General features: G+C 41.7%; 1 protein-coding gene and 1 pseudogene across 2 annotated transcripts in view; both read left to right on the top strand.

Annotated features, from left to right (window-relative positions):
• Nucleotides 1-2,279, top strand: part of KSR2 (kinase suppressor of ras 2) — a 1,474,574-nt gene extending 1,472,295 nt beyond the window's left edge. For both annotated transcript variants that reach the window (XM_085636251.1, XM_085636250.1), the window contains one exon: nt 2,024-2,279. In XM_085636251.1, coding sequence (XP_085492377.1) covers nt 2,024-2,030 — 7 coding nt within the window. In that variant the 3' untranslated portion in view covers nt 2,031-2,279. The remainder of the gene's footprint in view (nt 1-2,023) is intronic.
• Nucleotides 2,280-24,440: 22,161 nt separating this feature from the next.
• LOC146784120 (microtubule-associated protein 1 light chain 3 gamma pseudogene) lies at nt 24,441-24,839 on the top strand (annotated as a pseudogene).
• The last annotated feature ends 1,653 nt before the right edge of the window (nt 24,840-26,492 follow it).

Below are 26,492 nucleotides of genomic sequence, written 5' to 3'. Positions count from 1 at the left end.
TAGTAAAGGCATCATACAACCATGTGTTTACTGTGCATCAGAATGTTATTTTAACCATGCAAGGATGCACCTAGAAGGATCAGCTTTTATAGATGATTTATTTGCCAGTGTTAAAAGGATGTCGACCAGCGACTGGCTGTAGCGGGCACCGGGTAATCCCCCGGTGCGCCGCACGGGTGGGGGACGGTTTTGGGCCCCTGGGGCCGTTTTTGTTACACGGCCGTTTGGCCCTGTAACAAAATCGGCCGAAAACCGGCCCTGGCAAAGTGCTCGGCCGGCCCCGTGGGGGCCAGCCGAGCACTTTGTCAGGGCCGGTTTTGGTTCCCAGTCCAGCCCTGGGTGCACGAACTTCGTCGCAGTAGGACGACGAGTAATGTGATGAGGTTGAGAGAAGGCCTGTGTGAAATTTTTGTTACTCTGTCATAATTTTGAATAATTCCCAAGTTTTCCGTTTAGGCATTTTGCGTGAAAAATGTGTCTTTTTCCATTATGCAATATTTCTTGTGTTTTTTGTTGCAGGAGACTGTTTCAGGAAGAAAATGTCTTACCGAGAGGCATTATCTCCTTGAACAAAACATTCCCTCTTTGAACCAGTCTCCCCAAAGTATCTAACAGGAATTGTTTATATGAGGCGTGTCCTTACAGAGAAAGGTTACTAGAGATACTTGCAAAATGGATTTCATGTAACGTGTAATTTCGTGAGAAATAACTTGCAGATTTCACACTCCCCTGATAGTTTGCCTTTGAAAGAAACTTTCAATAGATAGTTGGTCAAGTAGCCTATTCCTAGGCTTTTCATATATTTCTTACCTTTAGGAAAAAAATACAGGGACCCCGATTTATTTTCTTAGAGGAATAGCATGAAATAATTACAGTTCATTTTCCATAGCTCCCTGGTTCACATCAAGATGTAAGGCCTTTCTGACCAGCCTCGTCACAGTCCAGCCATCTTATTGGGTAATGACATTGCTCGTCACAGTCCAGCCATCTTATTGGGTAATGACATTGCTCATCACAGTCCAGCCATCTTATTGGGTAATGACATTGCTTACAGTTGATGGGCAAATGCTATTTTTATTTTTCCTTCAGTCTCTTCCTTGAAGCATTGATTTAGGTCCCCGCTAAGAGTGACCCAGTAATTAGTGTGATATTCATCGCCCCTGATAAAATCCACCTCTGCTGAGTTGGAATTTATCAGGTTTGATAAATAACATCCAATTATATGTTTTAGATGAACAACACACAGATTTTGGGGTTTACGACGCCAACATATGCTTCTTTCCTTAAATACTGTGCATTTTTCCTCCGATAAATATTGGCTGATTTGCACTAGTAACTCATAATTGCGAATTGTGCGATAACGGCAGTTATAGCTTATCGCAATTACCTCGGCCACTCTTTGTAAACAGCTTTTACTGTGGTTAAAATAACCATAAAAATCACAATATTAAAATATACCACATATAAAAGAACTCATAACAATGTATATGCAATTCAGCAGCATAATAAATACATAGCTAAAACTAGAATAAAGAAAAGCTTAAATTAAATCGAAAACACTAACATTTCAACCCTTTCTTTCTTCGTACAAGGCACACAGCAAGAGGATATCTGCTAACAGCAAACACTATCAACTGTGATGTATCTGCCACTCCTATTTTTTTACTTTTCAAGTTGGTTCTTTCATTCTAGGAGTATGGAATGAATCCTGGTTAATTTCCAGATCTTCTTATAAGGGTGAATGTTTTAAAACACTGCTGTGCGACTATGTCTACAGAGTGAAAACCAAATAGCAAATGGGATGCTCTGATTGGCAGAGATGCGTTTAAAGGGTCATCTTACTTGTGCGTTGCTAGTTCTGTACCTGGAGACGAGCAAATAGCCTCAGATGCACCCCTTCCTCATCACTAAGTAACCTTTACTGGATGGCATGATTAGAAGCCTCAGATTCGTTGCCGTTTTGCTAGTCTTTTTCGTTGTGATTCTTTTTTTTAATATTATTATTTTTGTATTTCCCCTTCAGGCTGTGACAGATGGAGATTAAGGACAGTGCCTTCCCCACCTGGCGGTCCCCTCTGCTGCCTCCCTCCAGTTCCTCTTCGAGCTCCCTCTTCGTGCACGTCCCGAGGAAAGCCAAAGGCAGGCACCCCGAAGGGGCTCAACCAGAGAATGTGAAAAGCGAAGACGTGCCCCGCTCCAATGGCTGCTCCACTCGTTGCCCCTAGCCCGATTGATTTCTGGAGCGGAACACTGACTTCAAACCAACATGGAGGATTCTGCACTGGCAGGCTCAGCCTATGCATGGTGGCGGGGTTGGGGTGGGTGGGGGGTACTGGAATACGCAACATTCAGGTTTGAAAGGAAGTGACTAAGCGCTGTATACACTAAGATGGGTCAGTCTCATGTTTGACGCCACTGACAGGATATTGGCCTGGGAGAGACCCTTTATCTGTGAGTGAAACTTTGAGTGGGGTCTTGCAGCATCGGGCATGTGACGACGCATCAGACTCAAGGTCCATTCAGCTGGGCCGGGGATGGCAGTGACCGGTGAGGGTGTGTACTTGAGTGTTTGTGCATGTGAGTGTGCCTGTGTGTGGGTGATCTCAGAGGGGTAGGGTGGCGTGTTTGTGCCAATCTTAAGTTCCACAACGCAGAACTCCAACTGTCCAGCTCAGAGCAGTGCCAGGTGAGTGTCAGGGCTTACATGGCAGCGGGTTTTCAGAGAGCTTGACTGATATAGGCGAACAGAGTCTGTTACCACAGAATACATTTTTTCACCTCATCTAAAATTGCCACATTGATCTTTGATCCAGTCATGTCGTGTGTACTCTGCTCTGAACAAGTACATTGTATATGACAAAGTTAATGGGGCTGCGGAGGGCTTATTTAGTGGTGTGAAATATTTTGAAGATATGTTTTAAATAGCAAGCAGGGTGCATAATCTTTATTTTATGTTTCAACTACTCAGTATTTCTCCCCTGACCAATCATTCACATCTTCCGCTCATCCTTACCTGTTATCTTATTTCTTTTCTTCTCTCCCCTGTGCTTTCTCTCCTCTGTGGCAATTTCTTTTACTAAGTGCTTACACCTATTTATAGCACTCTTTCTTTCCCTCACCTTCAGACCCTCTGTCTCTCTCAGAAAGATAGGTCAATAAATTGAGCACTATTAACATCTTGTCTGACCTGCATGTCATGATTATGAATCCAGTGCAATCATGTCAGCCATTCACCCCTCTGTGGTTCATAAAATGAGTGCCATTAAATCAGGTAACATATAGCACTTAGAAATAGCAGGTACTGGTATCAAACATCATATAAAACAGCCTGTTACTATTCCGTCCTCGCTGTAAATGCATATTTTAGTCATCTATTTTTGTATACTCATTCAGTTTGCCCCAACAAGATATATATCGTCTTCTGTGCCCAATAAATTGTTGCTCGAGTGGTCTGAAGAAAGCTTAATTGATGCAGTCTTTCCAAAAACATCAGGACTTCTGGGACTACCAGTTGTTTTCCTGGAGATCGAAATAAAATCTGGTTGATCAGAGAAAATGATTGAAGGGCATTGATCAGACCTGTTAAGGATGAAAGGTCAAACCATCTATGAGAAAGCACTTCTGCAACTTACGACATGCTTAATCAAATCGTTGGGAAACCTAGTTTGAAACAAGAGGTGTGCGTGGAAGTTCTTTTCAGAGTAGGTGGCTACAGCTTCCTACCAAGTGTGGCAGAATTATTGGAGGGGGCAGTTTCCTATGCCAGCTCTGATAGGCACTGTTTGCACTGTGTTTGGGCAGTGTGGGTATTCATATACGTGCATCTTTAAAATGAAATGGCATTTTTTACCAATGCTTTCCTCAAGTTTCAAATGGATCATTTCCTTGAGTTTATTTAAGGAGCATTTATTGGCACATATTAAATCATCTTCACCACGAATGAATAAATAGAAATCAGTGGGGGCAGCGAGTGACGTCTGAGTACGGGTTCATTTGGATTTGATTCCTCTCGGGGAACTGTTTTAATAGGTGAGTCTTAAGCTTTTTCATCAAAGCAATGATCGGGGTTCATTTTCTTAGGTTAGTAGGAAGAGAGGAGAGAGTTCCAAGCTGATGGGGCTGCCCCTTTCACATTATCTCCCTTTGCAAGTTGTATCCAGTCCCTCCTCTCCATGTCAACCACACTCATGGTTTGGTTCTGATTCACTTGTTGAATACCTCATTATCTTCATTAATATTAGACACATGATGCAGTCTCTCCATTACACAAGATTTTAAAAAAATAAGTCTTATCTTCTTCTTTTAGGCCGTTAAGATTGTGATCCTGCACACTATGGCGTGCATCACTAAAGGTTGATGGGTATATCCTCTTTCACGTAGTGCTAGCCACTTCAAGTCAAACCTGTGCCTGACTTCTTTAATCCTGTGCAGGGCCTTGGAAGAATAAGCAATACTTATGCTATTAGTTCATGTGCCATGTTGGGCCCTCAGAGCTGAACACATGACTTTAATGTGTTCAAGAGTTGGGTGAAAGAGAAAGTCTACCAGCATGATGCATTTGTAGTGTGGAGGATAGTGACGAAAAACATGGCAGCTCCAAGAGAGCCATTCACTAAAGTTCTTCCTTTGTTATTTTGCTTTGTTTTTCAGTGATATTTAATTTGAGACAAGTATACAGACTCCAAAAATATTTAGCCATTATAGAAAATGATATCTTGGCGGATATTTATAAGAAAGTACAAGGTGCCTTTCTGGTGCTTTAGTACAGACCGGGCATTGAGGAGACAATAGCCATTTTGCCAGTGGTCTCAAAACACCTCACTATCTCAGGTTGAAAGCAATTACTAGAGACAAACGCAGACAGAAATTGTAGATAATTAATGCAGACTTCAGCTTTGGGAGCTGGACAATTCAAGAAATGATCTGGCAGGACAAACATAAGGAAAGTAAGAAAACTAAAGAAGAGATGCACCACGTCTCGTCCCGTAGGTCATGGATCAGGAATGTGGCTAACTAGTGAGCAACAAAAGCAACAACTAACTAACTGTAACTCCCCATATATGGGAGGTTAATTTCTACATATTATCTCTAGCAGGAAGTGTTGTTTTCACTTCGCTGACAATGTGCAGTTGTTGAAAAGTAACTAGCACGCGTGCCCTGAGGCAGAGACAGCGTGGCCTGAGTGGGAGTGTAGCAAACGTGTGTAGTGATCCGTGAAGAAAACACTGCCCTACTGCACCAGCGGAGACCTGGCAGCCAGCAGTGTTGGCTTTTCAGCAAAGGCTAGCACACGACCATCTCTCAGCCACCAGCCATAATCCATGGAGAGCACCAGCCAGTCATGGTAGTTCACCTTCCTTAAGAGGTGTTTCCTGTTGTGAGACATCCTCTATATACAAATGTGCTGGACTCACTTTCAAGATTGCTACGGTGGGCACCGTGCCTCTGGAGACTGGTTTTCAGGATTCCCCGGGTGGCTGAGACCCAGTGTGTACCTCTTTCTTTATCCTCATCACTCCCAGGTCTTTGGGAGGTTAAGGCTGATTGCTCTGAGTAGAGGTGGAGTAGTGTTGCTGTGCAGCCCTAGTGATTCCCACACAATACTTTCAACTTGACGGTCAGAAATGGCAGGATATTATGTATTGCATTGGGCAGCATGAATAAAGGGAATGTCTTACACTGAGTTTTTCTCTCTTGTTGTCTATTTCATGTCATTCAGAACCCCTTCGTACATCACATCAGCCATGTTGCAGGCTGCTTCATTTGTAGACAACCTTAACCCCCATTTTTCACATAGAGCAGGTGGTTAAGCTCCTTTTTTTCTAGTTTCATAATTTTTCTCTGAGTGTCCGATGTGCTCTAATTTAAGACAAGACTTGCTATTTACACTTAACCTCCCCTAGGGTGCCCTTGAATATGTTGATTGAACTATTAGACACCTTGTTTATTTTCCCTCTATGATGTGCAATAATGCCCCCTTGAACTGGTAATATCGTGGTACACAAGAAGACTCAACTGGTAGATTAAACTCGGCCTCTTAAATAGCACTTCATGCTGAACTTTTGCCATTTCTATGTGTGGCAAATGGCAGGTGTTGCTGTGATCCTATTTCATATTAGTGAATCTCATTCAATTAAACTTGTCTCCTGTAGATCCCCACTTTGAGCATTTAACTCACTGATTCATCCTGTCCTCTCCATCTATTCTTGGTTCTTGTCACAGATGGTGAAAGCCTCTCACCACCAGAGCCTTTGTCTAATAATGACAATCTCATCTTTTGTTCACTTACATGTAAAAGGGTTTGCACTATTTTGTACATATGTGTACATATGCATATTTTAACAAATAATTATAATTTATCAACTGAAACTTTTCTTCAGTTTAATGACCTCGAAAAAATCAAAAATTGAGCCTGCTAAGATCTGAACCTGCTAACCTGAGGTTTCACAAATTCTGCAACCGGTGGTCCACAACATGTCCCTGATAATAACAGCACATCATAACCAACAGAATGGAAACCCCAAAGAGGCCCAGTCTAGGACCAGAATATCCACAAATACTCTCCGATCCATGGAAACTCTCCGAGTTCCATCACCAGTGCTGCTAAGTAAGCTGTGGCTTGATATAGGATAATTACCTGTTTTTTCTATAGCCTCATTTTCCTGCCCTTCTCCTGCTTCTACCGTTCTCAGGTTGGAACAGCCACTGGGAGTTAATAGACCTTCAAAAAGGAATTTCCCCTCCATACATTTTAAACTACTTCCTCCCACGTACAAATGCCAACTTAAGAGAGTTCCCCTCTTAGCATGTCTACTTCCCCCACTGTACTGTATCCCATCCCTGATCTGCTGTGCAGCGCCTTGCTGCGTTTCACCAAAGTGTATGCTTTATAAACGCCCATACGTATGCAGTAAATCAAGTGAAATTAATTTAATGGATGCAACGAGAAAGGAACTTATGTCATTGAGTGTAAAGCTGTCCACTTGCTGCCTAGCTTAGCATGGAAAAGAGACTTTGTGTGTTGAAAAGCCCCTTGAAGTAAAACAAACTCAGTAATGGGCATACCTCTATCACAGTCTGCTCCAAACAACCCCTCTGTAGGGTACTGATGAAGTATCCCCTGAAGTACAAAATACTGGGGCATGCAACACCAATTGGTATTGGCAGCTTTATCGCAATAAGGCCAGTGTGAGGTTTCCGCCGGGCCCCATTGAGAATAATAGACATATTAACGCGATACAATGAGATAAAGGGAGAAACCCTATGATACTGTGGCCATCGTCACATATCCCATTTGTGCCATCCTGCTCCTAGAGTCCTGGTGTGTGGTAACGTGTTTGTGTGCATGTGTCAGTGTGTGTGTGTGTATTTGCATGTGCGATTGATGTTGTCCGGGAGAGGGGGTACCTGGTCACTGGCTTGTAATCTGCAAAGACAATTGTTTCTCTTCAGTTTTGCCTGCCGGTGTGATTATCAATACTGTTTGATATTTTTCCCACGTTAGTGTTTCATGACTATTATAAAAAGGGACGCTGAACAAGGACTATAAACGTATATTTGTTTTTGGGGTGGGTTTTAGGGGATTAAATGCATTTTTTATTTGAATGTAAAGTAACTGAGAGTTTTGATTCTACAGACACAAAAAGTGGTGGATTTTGTCTATGTGAGAGAGGCGAAAGACACAATAATGTTCCACACTAGTGCATTTATGGACTAATTGTAAAACAGACATTGAAATGTTGAGCCCTTCCTAGATCATCCTTGAGTGTGCTGGATTTCATTTACCAAGAACAAGGGATGTACTTCCCATTTGTGCTACATGGTCGATAAACCTGAGATGTCTTAGGGGAATCTATGTTGTCATCCCGCAGTCTTTTCCCCCGTAGGGAATCACAACGCGGTCGTTACAACGACCGCGTTTTGATTCCGCATACCATTACTCCGCAAGTCGTTGTGGGGCGCTGGATGTTAGAATAGTATGATTTACTATTCCAACTCCAGTCTGTGCGGACACTAGAGAAGGTGTTGGATTTTAAATCCAACACCTTAACAGCCCCCACCCCCCATGCCCACTCGCAAGTCGTTGTTCCGACTTGCGGAGTAATGGTATGCGGAATCACAACGCGGTCATTGTAACGACCGCGTTGTGATTCCCTGCGGGGAAAAAGTTTTGTGGTAAATGTTGTTTACCGTCTTGGGGCCTTAACAGTGACCATGAGCATGGCTTTTCGTTATAAAAAGGCTGGTCTAACAAACGAGTGTTATCAGGCATGAAGGGAGCGCACCTACCAACTGACAGGGGTGCTTCAGGGGAAACTATAACTTACTTAGTGTCTAGGGTGTACGACCTATAACTGCAGATTCAATCACAAAAGTAGTATAACTGTATATTTCCTCAACAGAAAATCCCTATTTGTAAAATCAGCACAAATGTGTAGTTGCCATTGTTTTCTTTTTACCTCATATGAAAACAACTTTTCATTTAAAGTAGTCTTTTCTTTAACACTCAGTGACTTATTCCACACTCCTTCCGTGCCTCACACCTCTCACAACTGTGCATATATTTAGCAAAGCAATGGCTCTAGGCAATAGGCATTGGCAATGTTTGTGAATACCTATAAAATGAGGACTTTGTGGGTGTTCACAATGTTGACAATGCAACCACTCATCACATTGCCGGGACAATAATTGGCCATGTTCACGCATCCACTTCAGAAAAATAGACCAACTGCCAGGCTTCCTTCTGTAACAAGGACCATCTGCACCCACAGAAATCTGCAGATAGTTAGTCTATCAATCCGAATGTGCAATTTATTTGTGCAAACAACACTTACTTTTTTTCACTCCCAAGCATCACATATGTACACAAAATTATTTTGGAACTGACCCCTAAAAGAGTTCAACATTTGAATGAGCACCATAGTCCAAATAAGGAAAAAGACAGCAGAAAATAATTTGATACGACGTTCTTTAAAAGATGTAATAACTTTTAATTAGCTCTATTGTTTATGTAGTACACAGTAAAACCACCATACTTAAAGCTCTAGCTTATATAAACATAACACAAGACCCATATTTACAGCACCAGCTGCTAGATGCAGCAGAGCATGAATTATACCTTGGTTGCACACATCACTACTCTGCCACATTGTTATTCCACCCATGACTGTGCTTGGAGCTGTTGTGAAGTATTTTCTATGTAGCTCCTGAATTGCAGAGGGCCAAGCCCACAGAAGAGACCCACCCCACTTCCAGCATTGCCTACTCCAGCAGATAATGGGGGAGTGGGGCAGGGAGGGGCGCTTGCACATCTCCAGCCTTGACTTAGTAACAGCAACCTCTGCCTTTGTACTTCAAACACTGGTTTAGTGACTCCCATGCAATCACAAGTGATAGGTGTGATCAATACTATAACTTTTAATGATAGCTCCTCAACAACCACCAATCTAATTAGCTACCCCTTCACAGTTAAAGAGCAGTACCCCTAAAGGTCTTTGATGAGGTACTGTCCATTCACAATGCTAGTGGCTTATCAGTGCTCCACATAATGACCTGATCAAGACACTGATTGAATTTTAGGGATCAGAGTAATTCTGGAGGCATACCCGTGTTGCATTATTACCCTTTCAAGCTATACATTGCAGAAACACTGCTATTTAATATTTGCGACATGTACAAATACAAAATGCAGAAATGCTGCATGCTTCATCATCATACAAAGGACTGCTGAGTAATTCACCATTGCATTACATGGTTCCAAAGAGCTGCTTGTGTAACAACACCAAGAATGTTTTTCCTACATTTGTTTCAGATCCTCAAGGGAAGATCTTCTAGACACCGTGAAATCAGACCCCAAAATGCAGGTCTTGTTGGCTAGAAGTTCCATTAAACTACATCTGCATATGCCAGAGAAAACGTATAGAATTCTTTCTTCAAGTTGTGGATTGTAAAGGGACATCCTGTTCATCTATTTCATGATATGCTGCTGAAAGCTTATTTAGTTTTGGAGAAAATAAAACTGTCTGGGCTTCAGGTTCTCTTACATACTTTAACATATAGTTCAGACAGGGGCACTGATAACTTCTGGAAATCTAGTCGAGTTCAAATAAATTCTGATGTTTAGTTGGAAAATCATTACTCTTTATACCTCTTCAATTTAGTTAGGCTGGATTGGTGTGCATTCACTGTTCCCCAGCAACTATGCCAGTGTGACATGACAGCACTTACCATTCCCACAAAAAAGTCCTCCAAAGGAAAATGGTTGTGAAAAAGTCTGAAAACTTGCATAAAATAATAAAAGAAACTCAGCTACAGTTGGAGATTCCTTAAATCAAAAAGCCAGCGGACTATCTTCTGCTTCCACTGAATTTTGAACTTTCTTACAACTTTCAGGATTCTGATTATAATAGTGGAGCGCATTTTGATCAAGAATTCTGCCTGTTCTGCTAATGGGAGCAACTCCTGCCGATGTCTAATGCTGAGATCTTCGAGTCCTCACTTCCTGCTTTTCCTCAGGAATACAACCGTATTTTCGCAAAGCGGCAGATGGTAATTAATGACGGCCTGCCACTCTTGGTTCTGATCCTCTCACAACAACAATACAGTGATCTGAAGTCATTAAGTCATATTCTCTTTTAGCTTAAGTTGTACTTTACGGTTTGTTTAGTGTTTTTTTAAAACCACACATTTCACCATGAGCAACACATTAAGAAGCCATTTTGAATATTTTTTTAACATTGCTCTGTAGTTTATAATAATGGATGAAAGGCCAAGTATTTATTGTGCTCCACATATACAATAGTCTCCTATGTCATATCTTTTTATGCTATTTATAAGACTCCCAGGCTTGCCTGCAAAAACAGAACAATGGTTCCCTACAGGAGAGGTTCCAGGCCTAAACCTCCTAAGCAAAGAATTACCATTTAGAATCATCAATCAGTACAAATTAAGCAAATCATTTAATTCAGTATATCATGTGGCATTGCAGGTGCTCCACGTATGACACAGTGAAAGTAGAAGGTGGCATCAGTGAGATGAGCATTGATACTGTACACAAATATATACATTTGTATACATATTTGGAGCCCAAAAGAGGACACTGTTCCTACGGCCAGGCGCAAAATGTCACCCAGGCCCAAAAAGAAAGAGAAAAGAGAAAGAAGAGTGAAAAAAGATCCTAGGTGAAGGACCCACTCAGCTAATGGAAGACCACTCTTTGTCCTCTGATGCCCTCACACACCCCGAAGGATGTCATGCTTCATCATCGGGCAGTGCTCCTCGTAGGGCCGGCGCTGCAATCCCCTACGGGCCCCCCGAAGGGTCACTTTATCGGAGATCTTTTGAGGACTGCCGGATGTTGCATGCGGGTGTGTGGTGGGTGGGTCCTCTGTGGAGGGTGAAAACAGTGCGTGCAATTGTGTAAAAAGTTAAGAAACCGGCAGCCGCATGGATGGGGTTGGCCAATATGGGCTACGACCTGGGAAGAACCCTCGCGGACAGCCCATGCCTCTAGTTTGTGGAGCGACCGTCTCAATATCATCTAGTATCGATCAGGAGCGGCTATTACTATTATGCTGTAACCACAGTGAGGGTATACAGGTTTCTGCCCTGATCTACTTGGAGGGTATTTTTATTTTTACTTTTATGTTTCACGTGCACCTTCATTTTAGTTCTGGTCCTGAAGAAGCGCACACGACCGTGATGGCGACAGAAGCGCGAAACATGTCGACCTATGACCTAAGACACCTGGGCAAAGTGTGCCACCAGGGGAATATTTTATTAAGCAGTTAGACTCTGCTAAGGGTACATCTATTCTACATTGGCTGCATGATGATCCCTTTCTTAACTTTTTACCTTTTTACCTTCCGTAGGAGGTGTAGGCTTGAAAGCAATCCTGCAGGGAACCATTCTTCTGTTTTTGCATTTACCAGCCCAGTTTCCCAGGGTTACAGGGTTGCCCAATAATAGTCAATGATGTTCTCAGGTGTGCTTGTCGCCTCCTGGCTTGTCCTCAACTTTTAACGTTTATGATAGAAAGTCTCACCGCCTTTCTTCTTATTAATGCTTCAGCAACAAAACAGATAATAATTCAATGCATTAGTCAGTTCATTTTTTTTGTTGACCTAAATAACTGTGGAAAATATCTTATTACATCCATTCATAATGATTTTTCATCATTATTTTTTTTCCCGTAGTTTTATATAGCGTGAACTTGACCCGAAGGTATCAGAGCAATTTACACGAGCACCAGTTGCGTTACATAAGGACACATACATGTTTTGTTAGGCACAGGGAGAGTTAAATGATTTGCCCAGAATTACAGGATGTTGAGCATCGTTGCCGAGGCTCGAACCCGGTTCTCAGGATTGGAAGTCGACCGCCCTAAGCCACCTCCTCTTCTTATTATGAGAATCAAGCGATTCAAACGGAACCAAAGAATTTTTTAAAAATGCAACAGTCCAGATATGCAAAGAAAGTTAAAGGAGTGTCCCCAATATTTTAGTTCCAGTTGCCCCTTTTTTTTAAAGGAAACTCATGGTTCCATGGCTATTTAATTATACAAGGTAACATTTCTTCAGGTTGACTCTTGTCATACGTCATATCATGTGGTAGGGAAATGAGTCCCCCAACGTGTCAACATGTTTCGGCCCCTGTTTATTTTTCTTCCTCAGGACTAGCTCCTGTTACATATCTTGCAATGAATTTATATTCCAATTGTAGTACTGTGTCTATCTTAAGCGAAATAAATGTAATACATAAGGTACTTGTCTTTCAGGAATCCATTTCTTAGTATATTCTTTATGGTTGAGGTGCTGTCTGCCAGTGGTTTGTTAACCTCATAAACATGGTAGGTCTTCAATTTACTGATACCACTTCAAATGTTCTCCATAAGTGATCTATTTGGGCTCCAACTATCTCACAGTGCAGTGGTTTCTTCCCAGTGCCTTTAGACTTGCAAGTCACTGTCTTTGTCAGCTCCCTTACTACCAATACGAAAACTTAGAATAAGAAATTCTCTCTAAAACATTGTAAATTAAGGAAGCTAATTACCAGGCTGGAGATGACAGATGCATCCAGAGATCTTATAAAGGAAATAAAACGAAGACACGGCTAAGAGGTAATCATTTTTCTGTAGCGCAAATACTGGCCCAGAATCAAGGTGGAGAGAGGGCCAAACCACATCCACACATTGTAATGATTGTGACCTTCTGAAGTTCTCAAACATTTGTTTTTACTTTAGATTTTCTCATCTTTAAACTATGAGAAACTGAAATATGACATTAGGTTCATGCTGTTATGTATATCATAACAATGACACGGTCACGTGGTCTTCTACTGGCTTCCTTGTTTATGACATTAGTGTTTGAGAAGCACTAGCTGTGGGTTCCTGTTTATTAATTCTTTTGTGTCGCTAAAAGAACTCTCATTTCATAAATCATTGCCCATTTGAAATCAAGGTGTTTTTGAACCTTAATCCATCTTCTTTCGCCTGCCAATACACGTCTACTTACTCCTTATCTCTCTTTATTGAGTACCCACGAATCCATGTTAATCCTCAGAGGCATCAATAAATGGGCCAGGAAAGGCAAAGAAGAAGCTGGTGTTTTGCGTCATTGTCTTGCAGCATGTTCAGTATTCGTGTTCAGTACAGGAGAAAGATGTTTTCCTTCACATTCCAACATTTAGATAAAAAAGATGGTCTCTGTGCTGCCTGAATGACACATTCTCCATACATTTCGAGTGTAAAAAGTTGGTCTCTTTTTTCTTCAATTCTGGGATCACTTAGCAGTGCCTGCAATTCTTTTACGGGTGGACCATGATTAAATATCCATTTTTGGATTATTCTCTCTTAAATATGGGAGCACATTTTTGTGTAGCAAGGAACATGTCGCATCGTGGCCCCCTTTCGTTCAATTCTCTCCGGCCTGCTTTGAAAGCCACATCTAAATGATTTTTTGGGCAGTTTTTGGTACATAAACAAATTATTTTGCCCCATGTACAATATACTTGAAAAGATCATCAGTTTTGTATAATCCCACAATAAATTAAGTGCATCTAATTAAATTTGAGCCCAGGCCACTCTTGTTGTAGATGTTCAGTTATCACGAACGGGACAGATCTGTGAAATTGTCTGAATTGCATTAAAATGTTCCCAGCTATAAGAGCTGCTATAACTGATTGCACACTTAATTTAGTTTTATACAATTTAAGGGTGTTCGTTTTGATCCCTAGCATCGGGTTGACCCAGTATTCCTACCTTTTAAGGTCTTTATTGTAGGCATTAGAAAAAGTAGATAATTTTGGGAAAGAAAGTTGTGCCTTTTAAGGAGACATCATTTTCTTTCGCCTGCAATAGTCCTTAAGAACCACATCTCACTCCTCTGGAAAAAAAAGCTTGGATAACTTGGTAATTTCAACACATGCATATTTCCAGAGCTGACAATCGAGTAAAACTTCATTTTCTACAGTGACCTCCTGAGCAGATGGTGTCTAGGCAACGGTTTGTGGCTTTCAGTTGCAATGACACAGGACATGCAAGTCACAACAGGCTCTTTAAGGGGCTGAACGTGAGTATCCATATATTGCCAGTTGCCAGGAAACCACTCAGAAAGGTTTTTTAAAAGTTTATTGTGCTAAGGCAAAGTGACCAGAACCTCTGTTTTAGATGCTGTGTCTGATCACGCTGCCAACGAGATTTCAGTTGATGTTTTCAGTGAAAACTATAGTTCTTCCTATGCTGGCATGATAAAGGTAGGCATTATGTGAACATATAATTGTCCCTACCTTAATGCATAAAATGATGCCTCTAGGATAACAGTCTTTGGGACTTTGCTTTTGCCATCCCTGCATCATTCAGTGCATTTCATGTGCAAACAATGGGTTGCACATTGTTGGCTATTTATCACTCTAGTGCAATGGTTTATTTTTAACCTCTAATTTAAAAAACAAAGAACATTTTAACATTTTAGATTATACATTTTATATACACTTTAATTATCTGTGAACATTTAATTTTCTAAGCAGTAGTGGAGCCTCTGGGAAGGCTTTGTAGACCCCAGAGGGTCTCCAGACCACAGGTTACAAACCACTGCCCTATTGGATACAAATGTGAACCTTGCCAAGAGTATCAAGAAAACCAAAAGCATACATTTCCAGAAATATATATTTTTCCCAATCAGAAAAAACACCAAATAGAACCAGAAGGTTGTTGGGTTCATTCTTGCGACACATGATATTCAGCCTCACCACTCATGATGTCACTAGTTATATCGCAAACCACCTTCCAGTACACAGTGAAAACATATGGATATCATCTGCCATCTGGGAATTTCAGCAAATTTCAGCAAGGTCACATCTCTTTACGGTGGCCAATATTGCCTGTTAACAGTGTAGAAATAGTTTCTAGAGGCTGGCTAATTGAATATCGAAGTGCAGTTAGGTCAACGAGACTCACCATATTTTGTTCAACCCCGCATTTTAAAAACTTTCTTCCCACTGTCTCCATGAAAAGCCCATAGTACATTTTTGATTCGCTAGGAGGCAGCCGTACACCTTAGATAGTTCACTCTTTGCTGCTGTTCAGGGGTGTAGACGTTCTTGCCTCTGAATCACTCACTGTTGATGGTCTTGAGGTCCAGAACATTAGCCAGATGTATTGGAGCCAAGAAAGTTGCCCTCCTGTTGCATTCAGTAAATGATCCTGTTTCCAAAACTTGGCAAAGAAGCTCCAAGCCAGCCCCCAGAGTGGAATTCCTCCCTACTGTAAACACTTGAATATTGAATCCTGCAAACTTTGGGGAGTCCCTGGAGAGTCCGAGCTGAGCTCATGGCAGGAAGAGTAAGAAAGTGAGTATTTCTATGTACATTGCCCCGTACATGAACAAAAAGAGGAGGGTGAGATCTTCCTGATAATATTGGCGCTGGCGTATTTAGATGTAACCCCTGGAAACAAATGAAGGAATCATTGCCAGGAAAATAATATATAATTTAAGCCTGGTATGAACATCCATTAGTGTGCCCAATAGTATAGTTTTAACTGTGGACCTCTGAAACCCCCGATCAGCACAGATAGTCTAAGCTTTTTCCCTCATCCCCAATAGGGCCGATGTAAACCTTACCAACACCGCTGTATCTTATCTCTCTTAGCTTTGTTGAAACAAAGGCAGATTGCATCAGACAGGAAGGTGATGCTTGAAAGACTGATTCTACCAGATATAGTTGGTGAATAGAATTCCAGCATGCCAACTCTGGCTTTGGGTGAAAGCCTGCCCTCTTAAGATGTAACTCTCCACTCTTTCTAAAGTTGAAGTACGATAAATAACCCGGTAAAGACGGGCTTCATGTGCAGATAGTGACAGTCAACCTTCCAACCCGTGATCTCAGATCGCAGATCTCGTCTCGTGTGCCGAGTACCCAGAAATAGACCTAGATTCACCAGCATCTGGGCAGATTTAACCAGTTTGGATCACGGGCACGTTAGAAGGGCGCCGGTGCTAATATTACTGCCCACATGCTTCCAGGCCTTCCGAGCTGTCAAGTGCCGTCTCCATAAGTGACTGATTTACACCATGAACGTGTGAGTGAGCTTCTCTAACCTCTATTTAAGAAATGATGACAAATGACACAGGGAAACATACGCCTGTGTGTCTCTCCTCTTCAGCGCATGGGGCATTTGGTGATGTAACTTTGCTGTGTCCGAGAGTGGTGTGCCAGACTAGCTGCTGAAGGGGAAGTAGAAGAAACCACAGATCTCATAGATAATTTCCGTAAATTCAGGTTTGCAGGTGCTCGCTAGGACTCGATTGGAATAGTGAATTCCCTTGTTGAATTCAGAAATGTGTGTGTGTGTAGCATTGCACTGCAATGCTACTCACAAAAGAAATGTTTCCCTCCAGCTTCTCTTATGATCTGGCGTCATATACTGGCAGGCACCGTGTATTATAGAATTCAAAATCAGTTCCTAGCATAAATTCCTTATGGTGATCTGAAATGGACTAATGAGGTTAGGGAGCAAAGCAGGGATCATACAATAAATATACAGTTGTGTTTAGAAAAAGTGTGTCCTGATGAAAACTAGTGTAGAGTATTGCTCATGATGTTCAGAGATGACACCATACCCACAGTGTTGTCTGTCACTAATGTGCAAGCAACACCAAGGCCAAATTGTATCTGCATTCTAATACGCATTAGGCTGTCTCTAAGTTGATTTAGGTTTTAATTTGTTTTTCATTCTTCCTTCCATAGGTGAATTGGAGTACATAAGCAGATGTTTAGTTTTCATACATAAGGTCTCATTCAGTGTCAAACGTGAAGTCTCTTCCTGTGATGAGCACGACATCCGGTATTACCCCTCACACTCCTCGGCGCCACAAGATCTGCTCAATCTGCTGTGCATTCTGGGTAAAAGTGCAAACCTTGGGTCTTTTCCGCCCCTAGGCTTTCGTCTGAGCACCATGGGTGCGTGCTACGTCACATATTTTTCAGTGCAAACCCTTCCTCACTGGAAACTTGAGAAGACCTGGTTGAGCTATTTCATAAAGGATACAGCAAACCTACACATGCTACATTCTAATAAAACCTCCACTTTGGTCACATGATCCTGATAGAAGTAAACTCGTGTGTCCAACTACTGAGGTGATTACTGACTCTGTACTCACTCATGCCCTGCTAAAAATGCACTTCAGCTATTTTGCCAAAGCTAGTTACCGGGAAAGAACATCAGAGTCTCCTACTTAGATCACTTGAGTACCACTCAATAAAGTGTAAAGTCATTTAACCATAAAATATGGAAAACCGATACAGGCGTGCAGAATTAATCCCATGATTTAGTGCAAAGAATTAGCCCATCTTCTTGTTTCGTTACACTTGTTATGTGAAATTCTCAAAATTATTCCATTACACCACATGGCGTAATTTTAGTGCAGGAGCACAGGAACAATGCGAACCGCAGGAACACAAGGGGCTGTTTTGGGTGATGCTCGTGTTTGTGCACTATTTTTTAGCACAAAATGAGTGCTCATGCCCAAAATACACACGTATTGGACGTGAGGATGCATTTTGCGGTAAAATATAGCGCAAAACGCCAGTTTTGCCTTTCGTGTAATTTCTCTTAATTTGTTTAGAGTTTTGCATATTTACGCAGAAGTAAGTTACAGGAATTCTGCACACCTCAACTCTTTAGTCTACCCTGTTTCAATCTCCAAAGCAAGGCATGATCAGGCTCCTTTTTGCAAGCCCTGGTGATTGGTGTCACTCACGATAGTTACCTTGAGCCCAACTTGCTGCTGGCTGTAGGGCAGAGGCAAGATTGATTGTGGGATATTAGGGCTGTCTTTCACCTCTCTCGCACTCTGTTTGCTCTGTGCTTCCTGCCTCATTACTCTATGCTTACATTTGTTTTACAGCCGCTGATCAGGCCCCACTATACCGTGCACATGCCCATCCATTCGTTTCACAACATGCCTTATCATTTAGGCAAAAAAAGCCTATGAACTTTGTGTCCATTGCAAGAGCCTTTCTTATCCCTCTCTGTAAATGACGCAGTTAACAGTTTTATATACATACCGTATATATATAAATATATATGTATATATATATAAAAAACAAAGTGTAAAACCTGTATAGATGGGGCGAATGTTGCTTTGTTCACGTTGGCGTTGGTAATGACTGTTGCAGAAGAAATGGGATTTTGGGGCATTTTTCTATTTTGATTTGGGGTTACTCTTTTTGGGTGGGTTTTTGCAGAGCTAGGTTGCAAGAAAGGTCAATGAATTAAGCTGATGCAACCAGGGGAAGGGGGTCTGGGTGGGATGGTGTCACTCTGTAAATTCTGTACAGTAAACATTTATAAATTTTTGTACACTTTAAGGAGAGCTTTCACTGAACGTTATTCATTTGGAACTGCAGAAACTGTGAAACTGGTTTGCCTCATTCTCACCCCCTCTCCCTTTCCTTGTGTTATTCTGTGATGTGTTTGGTGAGGTCATGATAACTCGATTATTTCTGCCAATAAAGGATTTGGAAACAATTGCATCACTTCTTGGTGTCGGTTGCAAATTTATTTCGTGTTTACATTTACTGAAAGTCTTCCAAGTAGACCACAAACCACTATCGAGAATTTGCAGAGATAGTCAGAAAAGACTGTAAAGGTAGTCCAATCTGCACTCTCACTTTTCTGAGGAATTTCTCTTTATATGGTCTCTCTCATTCTTGTCCTCCGTTCGATTGCTTTTTTGATTTCTACTATCTTATTCCTATTTTCGTCTGCCTCCTTGTCCAACTTCTACCTTTGTTTCTTTATACAAATTTTCTGTATTTTGTGTTCACTTGAATCTCTGACGTTGGTCTCCTACATTCACAATTAGTTAAGAATATCTGCAGAGCTGGAATGCATATCCAAAAGATGCTGGTCGATTAAATGTCCTCATTGTCAAGCTCTCGGTATTTGGAGCAATAGTTCACCCAGTTAACACCATACCACAGGGTGGTAAAAGGTGGACAATTTGTGCCCTAGTTGTAATGTAAATTGGGATGCACACACAGTTATTGCTCAACATTTGGATCACCGCAGGACTCAAAACGAATCCCTAAATGTTATCCCTTCATGCAAGTTTCATTTTGTGTCTGGCTTCGATCACTAATTGCACCTATAGCAGGGTTCAATAATTTACTTCACTTACAACTTATCATTTTCAGTTGGTCAAGTTTTGCTGATCTTGTGTTATGAAAACGTTGGCGTAAAGCGGGCAAGTGATTTTTCTTCAAAACTTGCTTGTACAAATTGAAGTTACCAAGTAGGACCCACTGAGCATCTACAATGGAGGAAATATTGCATGATAACCCCAACATTCCTTTGTGGGAACTAGAGCAATAATTGAAGGGTTTAAGCAACAGTTCCTAGGTTTGGAGTACATGTACAGGTACAAACACTGGATAAATGTGTAGCAAAAATGTGACTGTGCTTCAAAGTAGCACTATGCAAGTACATATGTTGAGTGATAAGGCACAAGATTTACAGCCTAGATCCTGTAGGAACAGTTTAAGATTTTTTAGATATGAAAGAAGGCAGTGTGCTTGGGAAGCATGTGATAGATGGTTCTTCATAAAAAATGAACCGGCAAGTGAAAACGAGGCTCTTTTCCTTTGTTGAGTTATGGCATTATGTTTAATTCACTGAAATGTAAATGCTCTAAGGAACGCCAGAGAGAGGGTCTACTATTACCTGTTTAAAAGAGACCCACCTGTAACCAGAAGAGGCACTTTGGTTTCTTTGAATGGAGAGTTACGTTACTCTGTCCACCGGATTGCTTGCTCACCTTCCCCATTTAGAGTTGGGAAAACTGTTAGGTTTCCACTGGATTAGTCTCAAGCCTTGCAGATAATGCAGCAAGACGATGTTCTTTTCAGATATTCATGACAAATGCATTTGGTGTCTGGGGTCGCGGCACAATATTGTGGTCTGAAATGCTTGAGTCTCCATGCATCCAAAGGCCACCTGGATGTGGGTGACCATGCTGTTTTTGGCTAAGACTTGCAGAGAGTCCCCAAAGCAGACTCCCCTCTGAAAGGTAAGTCTCTTTTCAGGAAAATTTGTAATTAAAAGTACTTGCTCAAAAAAAGCCACAGAAAGGAGAAAGTGGTCTTGGTCCAGGGATTGTTCAGAGTCACAATGAACTTAACTGATACTAGAAGTGCCTAAGAAGCTGATGCTAGAGTTTCTTCATGCTTGGTCTGATACTGTTCTTGTTGAGGTGTTCAAGCTAGCTCTTCTACATCTTTTCAGGGTGGTCCTGAGACCTTCTGGGGCACTCCCAAAGGGGCAGCTCTGACACCACCCATCGATACTGTGCTTTCAAGGGCTCAGCCCTTAGCACCGAAAGTGAACTTGAAATCAAGCAAGGCCATATCCCTCAATTGTTTGGGGCCTCCCTCAGCACTGTCCTCAAGTCCATGGTGAAACCAATCATGGAGCCAATTCCGGCACCCGTTGGAAATATCTGTGTGACAAGGGAAAATGTTAGGGCTTACTTTAGTGATTAACCTCTATGCAAACCTCTCACCAAGACCCAATGGTTCAATAGTTTACAGGAGATTTGTAGCTCAGATTGATATGCCATTGCTATGGAGGGCAAGGAGTGCAGAGACAGACTCATAGAAAATGATGACTCAGAAGTTGATCACCTCCTGCTTCCTTATAACACTAATGCCACCCTTTATTAGGACTTACAAAATCTCAGTGGCCTAGATACTGCTCCCAAAAGGGACATTTCCTACACTGCTGCCATGTCTCAGAAGAGGTTTCGTTTTTCACAACAGTTGTTCAGTAGGTGGGAGAGCCTTTGGAACTTATTTACCTTATACATATGTGAAGTTGAACATTTTGATGGATCGTTTACTACCTTCACAGTCCTTGTTTCTTCTTAACAAGTCTGTTCCTCACCTTATAATGGGTACATGACAGAAACTCTTTTGAGACCCAGCAGTCTATAAACAGATCACCACGACCATAGATTGAGTCTGGATGACCCACACTTTTTGTCCTGCCACATCTCACACGAGAGTCTGGTGGATCAGATGCAGTCTTCAATGTAAAACCAAAATGCTTTTCCTATATCCCCTTAAGAATGAGGGCCTAAGAAACGTGACCCCTATGTTGCAACATATTTACCTCTCGCAGCTTGGCTTGACCACAGCTAATACCACATGTTGCTTTATCTGTGGCAAAACTGACAAAAATGTATTGTCATCAGCCTCCCCGAGTACATGAAGAAACCATTCTCATGCCAATGAGTGATGAAGTAGATGCTTCCAAACAGATAGTTAAAGGTAAATTTTAAGAAACTGAGTTGCTTGTTGCTGGCTAAGCAGCAACCCCAATCCTTGTCAGGGTGAGGCACCAACCAACCCTAAATTAATCTCTGATTAAACTTCTGGTAGCTTGTCATAGAGCAGTCAGGTTTAACTTAGAGACAATGTGTAAAGTATTTGCGCAACAATTCAAACAGTAAGAGAGTGAAAACATCACACCAACTTAGAACAATAGAACTTTCTTTAGTAAATAAAATAAGACCAAAATGACAAAAATCCAATCAGTAGAACTGGAGATATGCAATTTTAAAGATTTTCCTGAAAATAGATCAAAACACCGATTGTGGATATCTGGTTGCACTGCACCAGGCATAAGTCACAAGTTCAGGCCAACCATGATGGAGCAAAGGTAGGCTACAGGAACCGAGTTAGGCCCACTGAACAGAGTACCTTAAATCCTGGTTTGCATAGAGTAGTGAGGATTTGCATTGAAGATACATTGCTCAACCAAAGCAATGTATCCATACTGAGATGCAGTGATGCTGCGATGCGAGGACCTGTATCGTCATCGAACAGCCCGTCGACTGGGCTTGCAATGCAAAGCCCGACTTTGAGGATGGGGCCTCAGTTGGGGAAATGCGTTGGATCCGAGTTGCTGCAAGATTGGCATTGTCGTCAAAGCTTCTGTCGATGAGGTATTTAAGGGCCTGCACAGATGATGTGTCAATCAGTGATGGTTCCAAAGGGGTTGTGGGCTGTGGCCCGTGATGTAGGTCTTTGCGACTGGTCCACTCTATGCAGCAGCAGCAATGCATCTGTTCTACTTGGGGTTATGCTGCAAAGGAGATGTATCAGTTCTGCTGGATCCACAGAGGATAGAAGAACAACTGAAGCCCACTTGCAAGGGTTCAGGACTAGGGTGGAACCACTTGGCAGGTAAGTTTCACAGATGGCTGAGTCCAGGTGCAGGTGCACAATTGTTGGAAACCTGTTGGGTCCCTGAGGCTTCAGCTCAACAGACCAGCAAACTAACCCTTGGAGTCACTCTGGGTTCAAGAGATGCAGCTCCAGTCCTTCTCACCCAGGCAAGAGGACAGCAGGGCAGCACAGCAGAATAGCAGCTCCTCAGAGCAGCAGTTCAGCAGAGTAGCAGTCCTTTAAGCAGCACAGCAATACTTCTTTCTGGCAGAGTATCCACAGGTCCAGAACTGAAGAGTTAGTGTTGGTCCAGTATTTATATCCAGTTGTGCATTTGAAGTGAGGAGAAGTTTCTAGAGGCCTGCTTTTAAAGTTCAAAGTTCCTGGCTCCCAACTAATAACAGGGGGTATGCAGCCCTTTGTGTGGAGTGGAGTCAGGACATAGACTATTTAAGTGTAAGTGGGTCTGGCTCCAGCTCCTCCCTCCCATCCTGCCACTGATGACCCATGTTGTCACACCTAAGCTCCCCATTGTTTATGGCTGTGTAGTAAGAATACACAAAGCCCAATTGTCAACTACACCCAATCATGTGACTCAGAGACAGTCTGCAGTTACCAAATGGCTGAGGCAGTAAAATGCCAACTTTCTAAATGTGGCGTTTTCAAAATTGTAATTTAGAATCAACTTCACCATAAGTTAGGATTTTCATTACAATTCCAAAGACACCAAACATGAACTAAATACCTGTTCTCACTTGGAACTTGCACTTATACAATGCAGTGAGGTAATTCCAATGTTACCCTATGAGAGTTTAGGCCTCACAGTAGTGAAAAATTAATTTTCCCCTACCAGGACATGAAAAGCTTAAAAGTACATGAACAACTTTTTAAATACACTCTACTCTACCCTCTGGGCGGGCCAGGGCATGCCCTAAGGGTGACTTATGTGCATTAAAAATAAAGGATTGGGCCTGGCAAAAGTTTTATTTGCCAAGTAAAAATGGCAGTTTAAACTGAACACATAGGCTGCAATGCCATGCCTAAGAGATGTTTAAAGTGCTACTGAAGTGGATGGCACAATCAGTGCTACAGGCCTACTTAATAGCACTTAATTTACAGGTCCTGGACACAGGTAGTGCCACCATATTTAGGACTTACAAGTAAATTAAATATGCCATTGGGTATATGCCAATCTAACGTGTTTGAAGGAAAGAACACAAGCTCTGGTTAGCAGTGGTAAAGTGTGCAGAGTTATAAGGCCAGCAAAAAAAACGAAGTTAGCAAAAGCAGGAGGTCTGAAGGCAAAAGGTTAGGGCAGAGGTCTTCAAACTGTGGGGCTCACCCCCTTGGGGGGCTGTGAATTTGCTGCCAGGGGGACGCAAATAGGTCTTCAATTACATGTGCATAAAGACAGTATGGAAGCACGAAAGGCGCGGTTCTAGGCTGTCTTCATTTACATGCAGCAGTTAAACGACATCAAAAAGTGAGAGGATGGTACTACCACGTGGCACTGAGGAGGCGAGTGAGTGTGAAGCCAGTGTCAAAGACATGGCTAAAAAGAAAACAAAATTGCATTTCATTGTTTTCTGTTCACTTTCAAATAACTGCATACAAAGACACAAGCACACCTTGAGGAAAAATCATCCATAAACTGTCAACTATGCCTTGAGGGCATAATGTAGTGCTGCAGCAGCATAAACCTGTCAGGGGAAGGAATGGAAAGCCTGCAGAGAAACTAAAACTCAATCCAGTTTAAACAGTGGAAGTGTTTAGCAACGCGGAAAGGTGAGGTGGGTGATATGAACAGAACGTTTTCATCTAAAGGGCTGGTGGTCGTCAAAAGGTATCAAAGGGAAAAGAACTTGTTAGTATTGGACAAAAGGACATTTCTTGTTCCCGAAGAGCTGACCATGATGAAATGTAAGACCATTGTTTGATGCTGAATGGGATTATCCACAACACAGTCTTTTTACCTTATGGTGAACTACAAGACCTTACCGTCTGTGTTTCTCTCAATGTCAGAAGTGTGTCGGGATCACAAGGATGAAGATGGCTTCCTGTACATGACCTATGCATCACGGGAGATGTTTGGCTGCAATCTGACCAGTGACTAGGGGAATAGGATAGGCTGTCACTCACTAATATAGAATGTCTTGGATTAAAGCAGGTTTTATCGAGAGAATATGCTTTTTATATAGCCATTGCACACTTTGAGGAATGTGAACACTTGCTACCAAACCAAAATACTTTGTATGCTTTATAAGCTGTTACTGAAAAGGAGTTTGGATCAAGTTTTTAAGAACTACGTGTTGCGATGCCCAACAAACAGAGTTTGTTATTTTTTGTGGAAAATAAACTTTGTACAAAGACAATCTCACAGGACTTACAGCTGCATTTTTGTATTTTGGAGCTCATGAGGATAATGTGCTCAACGTATCAGATTTTGTTTTCAAGTGTGGAGAGCGCAGGCAGGAGTGTGGTAAATTGTTGGCATTTTTGACCTAGTATGCTCTTTTGGACATTTACAGATATGATGGTCACTTGTCCTGCACACAATTACTGCACCACCACAGTGACCATTGCCAAAGGACTTTGAGGTTATGCAGGTAGAGAAATCTGGTTTGTCATACAAAATACATCTTCGCATCTGAGACTCTGTACATTACATTTTGTAAACCGTAATAGCTCATTTATGTTCTATTTTTAAAGATGTAAATTAAATTTTTGAAATAAACATGCACATACCTCAAATGAAAACTAAATGAAAGTTAAACTAATCAAAAGGAAATATACTCTTTTACCTAATGAAACCTCAGTTAGATAACGTGATCACTGCAGATGTCTTCGTGTTTGACTACAGAGTCACAGAATTGAATCCTGATTGGTCCAGTGAGGAAAAGTGACTGTTTATAGTGCTACGAGGTCCCAGTCTGTGACAGAAAGCACTGTGAATGTCATTGTTCGAGAATTGTATTACACTGTATAACACAGACTGCTGCAAAACACTGATATGAAGAAGCAATAGGCAGTATACCACGGAAGAATGTCGCACCTAGACCGTTATCTACCAAAGTTCTATGAAGGGATGTATATCTTACTGTGTGCACTCTGTAGAAACGCTGTGGCCAAAAAGTGTTTTCTTTTTGTTTTTTTCTGTACACATACGAAGCAATAATAAAGAGAAGATTTCTTTCAGATTCTGGAATTTTGTGGATATATTTTCACCTTATGTAAACATTATAAATGTGGTGCACCTCTGGTCTTTATCTTTGATGCAAAACACTGTTTAAGATCCAAACAACCAAACTACTTTAAAAATGCACATTTTAGTGATAAGAATCCAGACTAGATCTAATGAAAATATTTTTATATATGCCCAATAAAAGGGTGCACTCCTTTTAATGGACACATATATTACCTCTCAAAAAGAATAAATATTTGTCACCATGAAACTGAGCGACTATCAATTAAAGCCTACACTGGCTCCAACCATTGCACATATTTACATTTCTTTCAGGTAGCGAACACCTTGGTGAAGGCATGTTTCGTCTTCGCTTCTCTATCTGTTTTGTAGCACTGGAGCACACCCCCACACACACATACTCCTTGAGTGGGCACTAGATCTCAGTTATGGCAGTCTTAGTATGAAAAAGAAGATGGGGTGCATTTTCCTTGCTAGCATTAGGGCCCAGGGCACCATTGTTCAGCATGGAACAGGGCCCAAGCAACAGAAGTGGGGGGTTTAAAATGTGCTATTTGTGTGGTTA

The sequence above is a fragment of the Triturus cristatus genome, chromosome 11, assembly GCF_964204655.1.
Source record: "Triturus cristatus chromosome 11, aTriCri1.1, whole genome shotgun sequence".
Taxonomy (NCBI): domain Eukaryota; kingdom Metazoa; phylum Chordata; class Amphibia; order Caudata; family Salamandridae; genus Triturus; species Triturus cristatus.
This window is presented reverse-complemented; position numbering and strand designations above follow the sequence as displayed.